Source organism: Glycine soja, chromosome 8 (assembly GCF_004193775.1).
Source record: "Glycine soja cultivar W05 chromosome 8, ASM419377v2, whole genome shotgun sequence".
NCBI lineage: Eukaryota > Viridiplantae > Streptophyta > Magnoliopsida > Fabales > Fabaceae > Glycine > Glycine soja.
In genome coordinates, this window is record NC_041009.1 from 3035353 (window position 1) to 3048240 (window position 12888).

At 33.0% G+C, this 12888-nt stretch overlaps 2 protein-coding genes across 2 annotated transcripts; both read left to right on the forward strand.

Annotated features, from left to right (window-relative positions):
* The first annotated feature begins 349 nt into the window (after nucleotides 1-349).
* LOC114423064 (transcription repressor OFP8-like) lies at nucleotides 350-1565 on the forward strand. The gene has a single exon (XM_028389674.1). It carries the CDS (start codon nucleotides 475-477, stop codon nucleotides 1354-1356), a length of 882 nt encoding a protein of 293 aa, XP_028245475.1. The 5' UTR covers nucleotides 350-474; the 3' UTR covers nucleotides 1357-1565.
* A 5287-nt stretch (nucleotides 1566-6852) lies between these two features.
* LOC114424270 lies at nucleotides 6853-7994 on the forward strand. Its single transcript, XM_028391107.1, has one exon. It carries the CDS (start codon nucleotides 7089-7091, stop codon nucleotides 7755-7757), a length of 669 nt encoding a protein of 222 aa, XP_028246908.1. The 5' UTR covers nucleotides 6853-7088; the 3' UTR covers nucleotides 7758-7994.
* Nucleotides 7995-12888: the final 4894 nt, after the last annotated feature.

Genomic DNA, 12888 nt, shown 5'->3' on the forward strand with positions numbered 1-12888 from the left:
TTCCAATTAATTCAAATAGTCTCTTGTTAAGAATACTGTAAATTGTATATATGTTTTATTTTTCCAAAAAAAATAAAAGAAAAAGAAGGTAAACGAAAACCCGGGGGTGGGACTGGGCACGTTAAGGTCTAAGGTCAATTACAACTGTTGCGAGTATTTATTAAACTAAACCGAAATTCTCTCATTAGTCATTGATCCACTCAGTGCCACAGGCAGGACAAACAAGAGGACGAGAAGAAACAGCATAAAGTTGCATCAGTGCCTTTTTTATTAATTAAATTAAATAAAATTATTTTTCCTTTCATTTGAAATCATTATTAATAAGACTTTCCCTTTCGTTGCGGTTTCTCATGCATTTATATCCCTCCCTCCCCATTACCCGTCTTCAAAATCCTCTCTTTCTCTTTCTTTCCCTCTATTATCCCACAGTAGTAAGTAGTACCATCCCACTCACTCACTCACTCACTGTTGGCCATGGAAAACCATAACCGTCTCAAACTGCGAATCTCTCGCATGTTCCGATCCTCATTCGGGTCGTGCAGAACCCGTAACCTAACCGATGTTATGGAAAAAACGGTGTTTGCACCACCCAGCCCCATCGATGAACCACCCTCACCCAAAACGAGACCCATTTTTAGGCCCAAAACCATCAACGACACTTGCATCCTGTCGTTTAAGGATTCTCATTCTCTCCCCAGACGCAAAATCTCCGAGTGGTCATCACCTTTTGTAGTGGGTGGCGGCAACAAAATCAAAAACAACAACCTCAACCTTAACCTCGGTGTCATGTCGTGCCCACCCACTTCCCCAAACATTTCCCTCAACACAATCCACGAACACGATTTCGGTTACGACGACAAAAAAAAGGTCTCGACGAAAAACTCGAGGACCAACAAGAAGAAGAAGAAGAAGAAGAAGAAGAGGCATGCCCAGAAGAAAAGGGAGTTTTTCCCTTTCAATTCATGCGCCAAAGACACCAACTTTGGTGGATACTGGTGGTATAGCAGTGACGAAGACGACGAAACCGACACCCTTTTCTCCTCGAAAAGCCTCTCCTCGGATTCCTCCCGGTCCCGGCGCCGGCGCCGGAATAATGAACGGAGCTCCGACATGGGTGTTCTGCCGCTGAACGGGAAGGTGAAGGATACATTCGCGGTGGTGAAGCGCTCCAGCGACCCTTACAGTGATTTCAGGACTTCGATGCTCGAAATGATCGTCGAGAAGCAGATTTTTTCGCCCGCTGATTTGGAGAATCTCTTGCAGTGTTTTCTGTCGCTGAATTCGCATCACCATCATAAGATCATTGTCCATGTCTTCACCGAGATTTGGGAGGCTCTGTTCTCTGACTGGTTTTGATAATTAGAGAGATAAAATAAGAGGGAGAAAGAAAATAACCACTGTCTTAATTATCTTCGTTCTCTCTGTTATTTATGTTAATGTTAATTAGTTATTTAGTTCGTTCCCAAGGGAATTAATTAGTTCAGTCCTTCTCACTTGCTTTGCATGTATGATATGATATGATATTCCATCTTCTGCTGCACAATTTAATTACTGAACCTTTTTCATTTTTCCTGTTGAATCTGATTTTTTTTTAACCTTGTAAGTAGGGCTTTTGATTTTTGCAAGGGTTGATCATTTGAGCTAACCATGAGATGATTAATCTGACTTGGAAACTAATTTCTCAAAATGTTGAGATTTAAAATTTATATAAGCGACAGATATATAGTATTTCATAAACATGTGATCACATATTTTAAGACGTAAGATATGATTATCTGCTAATCATGTGCCAGACTTTGGAAGTTATTATTGTTTAAGAATGGGGTCTTTCTTTCGTATGCGAGGTGTGTGGATATACTGACAAGGGGCTTTGTTTGGGAAGGTGGTGGTAAGATTGTGAAAAGGCCTTAAAAAAAGGGCACTTGTCTTGTTTTTGGGGGTGCCAGCTTTATTTATGCTTATGGAAAAGATTACTCAAAGGAATTGGGGGAAACAAGGGTCGTTGGATGGGGGTGCTTTTTTTTATTTGAATGGGGGAAAGAAAGAAAGTGGTTGAAAGCACCAAAGCTGTCTTACTCTCCCGTGTGTGTTGTTGTGGTTGAATTGGACCTTTTGAAATTCTTTTCTTCTGGATGCACCAAAAGAATACAAAAAGACTAGCTTGTTTTCATTTTCTAAAGTCCCCCTCCATAAAATCAGAGAAAAGGATGAGATACTATCCTCTTTCCATTGGAATTAGGAGGTTATCATTAGAAAACTTCCACATGGGGATGAGACTTTTAGAGTTCACGGAGTGAGTGAGATCTGCATCGGATTAAGTTAACAAAACACAATGGATCAACTTTATGCACTTGTGACCACTATTCTAAAAGATATTCTAACATCTATTGTAATTAAAAAGGAATAGTGAATTATTTCACCACATAAAATAACAAGTATTCTTTTTTTACCAAAATATTCTAACACTTATTATTTTATGATAAAAAGTATTGAAATTGAAAGAAAATATAATTAATTATTTAAAACGCACAAAAATATTTAATATTTTTAACTGAATAGTTAAGATTATTTAAAAAGTACTTGATGAGGATAGATTCAGAATTATTTTAATCTACAATACATTGCCAAATTCGTAAAAGAAAAATAATACAGCACCTTGTTAAATTTAAAGATAAGTACTATCTATCAAAAAAATTTAAAGATAAGTATTTGCTAACATTTATTTTTCTTAATGGTTTGAGTTTGTCTTTCTTCGCTTCACCAATACTATTTGAAGTATTGATTAAGCAATTAAAGTAAAAGTTTTTTTTTTACAAAAGTATAAGGTTTTTATTATACTTATAAGCAAGAACCTTGTTTTAAATAGCTAAAAACGAGAAAAACAAGTCAGTGGGCAAATGTAGTGTTGACCTTATTTCTACAAGAATAATCTACAATTCTCCTTAAACATAAGGGGATTCACATGATGCAAATGTTTTTATGTCCCCATCTCTATTTAATTTGAAACTTACCTGTTTTTAATTAAGAAATATCAACTTGGAGATCAAGACGCAGATATGGATGAACAGCAATTTTTTTTGTCTCTTGTTTCATGAGTTACTCCAGGTTAATACGAACAATTATTATCCAGTAGCTGCGAAAAAGATTCATTGAATTCTTTTCAAATGGGTATACATCTTTTTGGTCAAAGAAAAAAAACATTTGTTCAATAATTTAGTGATGAGTTTGTCACCATGCTGAGACGACATAATTTAGAAATCATTCAAAGCATCCTGCCAAAAAGGATAATAAATTCCACAATAAAGTTTTATAACATTTGTATTTTTTTTTTCTTTTTATCTTTCTCTATCATATCATCTATAGTATCTCATATGTTTTGTTTTTTTTAATCTCTCTATCAATTATAAGAAAATTCTACAGAAATAATATACAAATACAATTTCTCATCCAAAAAGAATGAGAAAAAGGAAAATAAGTACTTTTTGGTCTTGTATGCGGTTGGTTTGGTACACGTATACAAGAGACAAAACATATAATTGTTAGGTAAAAACATTTTAAGTTTGTATTATTAACCAAATTCATGTCTATGAATGTATTATTAACCAAATTGCATGTATTGCTACGAGCGAGCAAGACAGGACAGAACAAACACACACACCCTTAACATCAAACACTGTCCCAGACGGAGGAGATCATGTTGTTTGTCTTCACTATATACTTGAAGATTGAGAGATCTAAAAATAATTGTCTCAAGGAAGGATCTTGGACTGTTCATGTACATATATCAATGACAAGCAAAGATATGTTTGGGTCCTGATTGGACTATATAGACTGTAGCAAATTAATTCAACAAACTAATGGAAAAAAAACAAACAAGGGTAGCAAAAAATAAAGCAAAACTTTATTATACTGTTAAAAAGATTACTGAAATAATTTAATTTCCTAGTTTTAAAAAAAATAATATTAGTAGTGTATTAAAAAGAGAAAGGAATTGAAGAAAGGGAGAGGCATTGGTCATGTGTTTGTCAGAGAGGGTGGAGACGTACACTTGCCATTCCATTATACTGTCATTTGAAGCAGAAACATCAAATTGGGAGCGTAACGTCGGTGTCAAAAGAATGGGTGCAGCTTCAAAACTGAAATGAAAGAGAAGGCACAATGGAATGGAATGAGAAGGGTTTGCAGAAAGAATATAAAACCAAAACGTTTCTATCTTTCGATTGGTTGTGGGGACTGCATCCCTACTCTACTTAATGCATGGTATCATTACCCAATTACCCCCCGTTGATAGCTATGTAACATGTCACACATGAGACTCATGAGATGAGAGAAAAGAAAACAAAATTGAAAAAGAGGTTTTTATTTGTTTTGTGGCAATCTAGCCTAGGACGTCACATTCATTTGGGTGGCAATTGGCATAGGGTTTATGTCCATTTGCCTCAAATGGAAAGCAGATTAAAGAATGTCTGCTAGTGGCGAATCCATTATGTCTTGGTTTGGTTGCCACTCTCATTAATGATCGCATTTTTTGGGTTCTTGAGTCCCAAATCTCCTTGTCAATGCACACAACCAAATATGTGCAATTAATATTTGGCCGTAAAAAGGGCCAATTAATTTGCTGCATTGGGTGTCGGTTTCTGAACATGGGCCTCATTGCCACATAATTGGGCTGCCCTACCTCTTTCTATACTCTTTGTCGTTTAATCCCTATCTTCCCTTTGGGCTACCTTTAACATTGTAGCTGTCCTTCCTATATTCTTACTATTATAAAAAGCACTTACTTACTAGTTCAAATTTTGGATTAGTTACGAACAAGAATTTCAAAAATAAATTTACATCTGTTCACGGGTATGGTGTTTATAACATGCCGTTGACTAGACAATGTATCAATTTTTATTTTTTTTAAGGATAACATCTTTTAAGAAATCAAATTTTAAATGAACCATTCTCTCAGCTCCCGCTCACTGCCACAGGGATGTCAGTGACTTTTGATGGTTATTTTTATAATGTATCAAAAGAATAATGTCAAATATTAAGAATTGAATTTCATCAGTGTATGCTAGTTGTAACATATAGTATTTAAGTTTTCAATCATGTACTGTACGCATACTGAGCTATTTTTCACTCACATGAATTACTAAAAGAGAAATTGAGCATGTAACATAATCGCATAAAATCTTTAGAAATAAATTGCCTCACTGTCATTCAAAATATTATAAGGACTATAGGAAAATGAAAAAGTGAAATTTCTTTGTTTAAACACAGTGTGGTCTCTCATATTTAGAGTGTAGAGGCTCTGCAAACAGTGTAATGTTAATACAATTGAGCAATCTTCTAAGCACTGAGTACCAAACAGCAAGCTGTATAGGTGGTACTGGGAGGGGACATTTTTGGGGCCAAACATATTTTTCAAGAAATTAAAATTATCAAGGAAAATTAAAAAAGAAGAAGAGAGGTTTAAAATTTTGAAGGTTTGTTGTCGCTTCCTCTGCCTGTTGAGCACGTCTGGTTCTGGAAGGCAGAAAAAAAAAAAAAAAAAAAGAAACTGGTCAGGGTCAGACAGACAGGCACGGTTCTATAATTCTAATTCTTTATTATATGTATCTTGACTCTGAAACAACATGACAAAAGAGAAATGACGAAAAAACCCACGATACTGTCTCTCTCTGTAAGGGGCTTTCCGTTTCACACCACACTCTAGAGGTTTGATGTTTTTTAAATTGACCCTACTATTGAATTGGAAATAGATTTGATTTTGTTCCACCTTAGTTTAATGGTTAAGCCAGCAATAATATGAATTGAAAATATATGACATTTGTTTTATGCTTGAAAATATGAATTGCTTTTTTCTCTCTCCAAATACACTAATTAATGAACAATATATGCCTACATATTTAAAATTATAATCACAAACTTGAAACTTCCTATAGCTAGCCATATCTAAAAGGAAAGAACTAGGAATTAAAGTAGCGAATAATTGCCACAAATTAAATTTACATGGAGAGATAATAATTTCTTGAATATCTTCCAACACTATGAGATTCTCTATATCCTTCCCCTTCATAAAACAATACTGTATCTCCCTTCTTATGCTGGTAACTCTAGAAGCAGGGGAGAAGGTCTCAAGGAATAGTGTCAGAATGTGTTCCCATTTTTCTACAATCCCCAGTAGTAGGTAAGACAACAAGTCCTTCCTTTGTCACAACTCTAGAATTTTCTGAATATATTTTTACTTAGGATACAGTGGATAATTGGAGTCAGAAAGTTATGATCTGGTTCATTCAAGTCTTCTTAAACACATGCTAAAGAATCCGAAGTACTAGTAATTAAAAAAATGGCAACGTCTTTATGATGTAATCGAACTTTTGCAACAATCAACGTGTTTAAGTCATTGCCTTTATTTGGATTTGAAATAGGCGAGACCACTATAGCCTAAAGGGAATAAAATTCTCCCTATCAAGTTTAAGTACAAAAATAAGACTCATGTTCCTAAAGAAAAAAGACTCAATCACTGCAAAGTGATTTACATGTTGGATAAACCTTGCAGCACAGTGAATTTAGCCAATCAACGTGATCAGTGATTACTGATTAGGAGAAAAGCAGCCATAAAACATAGAACAAGAGAGACACAAGTCAACAACCACCCGCTCCTTTGATCAAAAGCAAAAGCAACAAAAACTTAAAAATTCCATTACAACAATGGGAACGAGTGACTATAAAAAAATATGATAGTGAGAAACTGATTTTGCGTTTTGGAGGATGTGGGGCCCCGTTAGGAAGCAGAAAGTAAAGAAGGGCAACAAAGGAGCGTGTGAAGACAAAAGAGCACAAAAAAGCAAAGGAAGCCTATGCTCGAAACCGAAAAGGGAATTCCATCCATCATTCAAAAGAAAAAAAGCTAAAGAATCTTTCATGGCTCCTCTCCTTCTATCATCTGTATAAAGAAAAATCTTCACTAAGGTCTTTTCATTCATATCCAATCCAACTACAACATCGATCACATTGACACAGCAGCAGTTACATTCTGCTGTGTCCCTTATCAGCACCAAAGTACACAGCATAAAATCTATCTTATTTTCATACCATCAATGCTGCTAGGAAGCTCCATTTCCAACACCACCAAGAAGTTCTTTCAAAGGACTCTTGAGAACTACAAGTCTTGTTTCTCTCCTGGTTACCAAAAGCTTCCCAAAACACCTCAACATAATCAATTCTCTTCTTCTGTGGCTGCGCCATGTGTCTTGGACGACATGGACATTAATAACAACCCAAGTTACAAGGAATTGGAGAAGTTCTACAGTGACTTCACAGGGCAATGGGATTCAGTAAAGGAAAAGGGAAGGCCAAGAAGAAGCAAGAACAAAGGCCAAGAGGTACGTAACGAAAGCTTCGTTAGCTTAAACAATGCAAGAAGCCATGATCAGATTGAGAAAAGTGAGGAATGTGACAAGAACAAGAACAACATTGGCCTAACCCATCATAGCGAGAAACAGAAATTGAATTATATGAAGGATAGGAAGGGAAATGGAAATCGCATGGTAGAAAAGAAGCTTAGAGAATTGGAGATGTTGGACATGAGCGATGTGGATTATGTACTGGACATTGAAGAGGTTCTTCATTACTACTCTCGACTCACTTGCCCGGTGTATCTTCAAATTGTGGATAAATTCTTCATGGAAATGTGCTCTGAGTTCTTTGGTGCTCCTTTGAGGCCTGTTGTTACACCTCGTACTCCTAGTATTAAAGTGAGGTCTTAGTCTTATATAGGCTTGCCTTTGTCTTGTTCTTGCAATGTTTCTGTCCATGGATGGTGATGGATGTTTCGGTGTTTTTCTAAAATTTAAATTCGTTGTTGTTCAATAATTATATAATTCGTTGATCAATCGTCAAAGGATCCATATGATATGCACTTAGATGTTAAAATTCAGAATGCATTTTGTTTGAGAAATTGCTGTACGTATTTCTTAAAGTGAAATATTGAAGACTTTTTATTAGCTCAATCTGTGGAAATGGAAGGCACTCGGGTCCCTCGAGGAAAGGCATAACAGGAAGGGCTTTTGCTTTATTTTCCGCCATTATAAAGATAGGGACCTGATTTTTCTGCTTTTTCTTTCCGAGTTGTGTTGTTGTGCTGTCCCTTAAAAATTATATAAAATTGAATTACAAAATTAAATATTAATACAACTACGTCAACAACACAAAAATAACTGAAAAAAAAAGAACAGTAGAAAAACCAATTTCATAAAAATAGATGCCTTTTACATCTAAACACATTAGCAGTAGGGGTCCGACCAGTTACAATGAACGTCTTTCGTCCTATGTTGATTTTATATTTTCAAGAATGGGTTTGAGTTGTATTTTAGGCTGTTCTGATCTGATTTTATGCGCAGTATTATTTTAAAAATATATATTTTAAATAATTTTATATGTATAATATTTTTTACTTAATATTAATATTATTTATTTTGAAATTGCATTATAAAATATACTTTAGTTGTAATAATGCACTTCTTTAAATTTATTTTCTTTGTCAGTTTACTTGCTTTTCAAATTTCATTCTAATCATTCACTTTAGTTTGCATCTTTATTTTCTTCTTCAACTGGTTATTTTTTCTCTGAGCTTCAAAGTCATTTAACATTCATGCAAAGGCAATTGTTTCCTGTTATTCCCGAATTGTTTTCTATACTTCCATTTTGCTTTGGGAATGGCCATTCCAAAAGTATTATGGGAAGTAAAAAAACAATTCTAAAAGTGTAAAAAAAAACACCCACTTGCAAATTTACTTTTTTTCAGAACTTTTACTGTTTATAGAGCCCGACATTTTATTGTTTAATGTTAATGCTAATAAGAACCACTAGACCATAAAAAACGTTGCTATTTGCACTTATATTTTTTCACCCTTTACATCCCTAGGTTTTTTTTAAAATACATAAATCATTCTTCCCTTCACACTCCTCCCATTTTAAAAACCTTTTGCCCTTTTCTTCCTCAACTCTCATGCTCAATTTTACACCCCACCCCCATCTTCCTCATCACCCTATTGGTCTTTCATTACTCTTCCATTGCTTCTCCATGTGAGCTACTTATGAAGAGGAAGAAGATGGGGTTGGATGTGTAAAGAGTGAGCTGGAGAGTGTGGGAGGAAGAAAAGGGAAATTTTTTTAAAATGGGAGGTTTAGATATTATATCATTTTTTTTAAAAAAAAAATAGAAGTGTGAAGAGTGAAAAGTCCAAAGGGGGGTTATATAAGTAAGAGGGGGATGTATAAATAACAATTGCCTCTAGAAAATAAAACGAGCCTTAACCCATTCAATCATACCTTGTACACTTCAATTTCGGCCCAATACGCATAAGCGCTAACGTTTTTCACTTTTTTGGACGCCGCATGACTGGCCTGAAGGTATCCGACAAGAAACATCTAAGCCCGAGAACTCATTGCCCAAGAGCACTAAGATAATGTTTGGTAGAATGTATATATAAAGTGCACTATATATATGTGTGTTTAATTCTTACACTACCAAACAACCTTTAATAGTAATTGTATTTTAAAATTCATTATTAGAATGAAATTTATTGTCCTACAGATCATAGTTATAAAATTTATATTCATTCAAAATATTTTAAGAAGTTATTGAAATTTATGAAATGATTGTGTATATACTTTTGAAACCGTTTGATTATCAAATTATTAATACTAAAATTTTACAATATTCATTGAAAATAAAAGAGGTTTTAAGTAATTCAAGGTTAAACTATTCACTTTATTCTTAATAGTTGTTTTTATTTGAAGTTTTAGTTTCTGTACGAAAAATTGTAAGTTTTAGCTCCTAGGTACACATGTATGTTTACCAATGTTCTAGTTCTTGCTTGCCACTAACATCAAAGACTTTCTAGCGGTATAAAGCTGCTACAAAAACTTTCTGATGGTGATAAATTGTTATAAAAAGCACTAAAATTTATCATTTTCTTATATAAAGACTAAAAACTTAATTAAAATGGAGATAACTATAGGAACCAACCGGAGAGTTTTAACCATAATACAATATATTATATATATCTATCAATGATATAAGAGTTAATATGAATTGGTGTTGAAACCTCTCTCAAACTAATTAATCTCAGTCATGAAATTAAATCTAATGATTGCAATTAAATATTTTCGTTTTTCAGTGCTATTACAAAATATTCTCACCAGATAGATTAAAGGGAATTCTATCTCCCTCTTAAAATGGAGAGATGATTACTTGCACTTGGGCCATGATGTTAATAAATGTAGCAGGAACCAACGCATGTGCTTTGGATATGGTCACATGGTTCAATTGTGAAGAATAGAAGGAAAAAGAAATGACACACTCACTCGAGGTTGGAACAAACATCCAATAGTCTGAGAAAGTATGACACTTTTAAGTACAGATTCAAAGGTTCTCCACTACGTAAAGTGGATCCTATTTTATCTACTATATTGATCAAGAAATGAACGGAAAGCCGGGTCAGGAATCCAAGTGACATATCAATGCCAATAATGATTTAATTAGGAAATTGTGCATATAAATGAGTGTGTTGTGTGTGCATCTGGCCTTATTCATAGGGTATAGAAGAGTCCACTGTTGGTATCCATTGACATTCCAAGAATATGGGGTCAATGTCACATGAATTCCACTTAGTTGGATGGACTCTACTCTTTCAAGCAGAGAGGTAGGGAAATGAGGAGGCCACTATATTTAGCTGCTGTCTCTGTCAAATGGAAGAGCTAAGGGGCATCTCTTTAGGAATGGAAAATCCTTCATGGACGTCTAATTACTAATTGGCATGCATCTACAAAGAAAAATATACAATAAGTACTACGATGTCATAACTAATAGGAGTAAAGAGAGAGAGAATAATAAATGTTAAAGAGGTGAATTTTTTTATATGTAAGAATTGGATCCAAATATAAAGAGTTTATAATAATTCACATTTTATTTAATTAATTGAGTTAAACCTCTTTATTTACTAACTGTTTAGCATATATAAATGTTTATGTATCTTTATTCTTTAGCCACATATATATTATTCTAGCTAGTTTGTGGATACATGCTAATTACCCTCATTTCCAAATTGATCTCATTATTTGCTACTACGTACACACAGTACTAACATTAAAATATAGATGAGGCTGCATGATAAGTTTCCCTGCCTGGCTACCTTTATTATACTAGCAATGAGAATCAAATGATGAGAAATTTAAGACACAACGGAAGATACATTATATTGTGAGCGCTGATGGGTATTGAATGTATGATGGGGTCGACTTAATTCAAAGTTGAACTCAATTCTCAAATGTTATCTTCATTGCAGGTAATTGATTTGACAAAATCTGTCTCATTACATATAGCTAGAGCTATATAGGTTATAGACAGTGATTTTGTCATAATGTGAAAACCATGTGGCGAGAAAACTATATGATTTTTCAAATAAATTAATTAACTTTTTACTGTTGATCTAATTTAGTTTGGCGTATCAGGCACTGATTTGCTCGATCTGCAGTAGTAGCTAGTTTTGTTTTTTTTTTTTTTGGTCATGCTCTAGTCCTTACAGGTATTTTTTTTTTTTGTTATGAGTGATAATTAATAACAATTGAAGGCTCCTCAAGGTGAGGTAGAAAGAAAGAGAGGTTTCACCAAAGTGGAAATTAATTGTAACATCTCTGGTTTGGAATCCGGAGCATGTGGAGAGAGCTTTGGTGTAATTAATGATTGAACATTACAAGTTGAAAGTGGTGGTCCATGTAAACCTACCATGACCCTCCTCAAGTGAAAGATCCAAGTGTTGATATATTTGGCAAGTACACCGCAAAAGTAACAAAGAATAGGATAAAACATCATTCTCACAAGTATTGGATTGCTATGTGTACCACTTCACAAATTCAACTAATTTAAACTCAACAATATGATTCAAAGAAGGATGAATAAATTAAAGAAAACAACAAAAGAAAAGCAAATCAAATTAAATCGAATAACAAAAAAACTTATAATAACAAGTTAGGGAATAAGCATGTAATTTATTCTTATGTTATGAATTTGATTTATCATTGCTTAGAGTAAGATTTTTTTTTTTTTTTTGTAGTAAGATAACTACTATATGTATACGTATGTGCTTATAATGTAGTCATTTGTTTAATCATTTTGTGACACCTGTTTTAAGCTATTAATGTATCAATTTATTAATATCTTTTTCTCCTTAATTAGTTATATATTCAAATAAAGAAGATTTTATTTTCCTTAAATTTTTTAATTAGTGTAAATTTTTAAATCAAGATTAGATTCAACGATATATTTTTACATAATTTTTCTAACAATTAAATAAATTTTTAAAAACAAAATGTTTTAAACAAATGTACTTAATTTTATATTTAATTACATTTTTACTATAAAAGAACATTTTATTAAACGAACCAATCTTTTCTTCAATACAACACACGCACATTTTTTTTAAAAATGTTATAACCGAAAAGAAAAAAAAGAAGCAAAACGTTAATAATCTAAATAAATTTATATTAAAAATATTGGTAAATTGTAATTTTTATGACAATAATATAGATATTTATATGTTTTTATGTAAAATATTTAATACATATATGATAAATTTTTACTCTACAAATAACTATTAGTAAACTTTTACGTGAATATTAATATGCTTTGAAGTGAAATATTTATTTTTGTTGTATATTTTTACTCTAAGTTATCTTTTATGTTAACATTTATTTTTAATTAGGAGAAAACAGATAGTTTGTGTCTAGCTGTGTTTTCATGTTTTTTTAAAATAATAATATAATAAAAGTTAATGAGAATTTTGTGAAAATAATTAAATTTTTTGTGTATATATATATATATATATATATATATAT

What these genes read in the sequence shown, in the direction of transcription:
- LOC114423064 (XM_028389674.1), top strand. Translation starts at nt 475, where the DNA reads ATGGAAAACCATAACCGTCTCAAACTGCGAATCTCTCGCATGTTCCGA.
- LOC114424270 (XM_028391107.1), top strand. Translation starts at nt 7,089, where the DNA reads ATGCTGCTAGGAAGCTCCATTTCCAACACCACCAAGAAGTTCTTTCAA.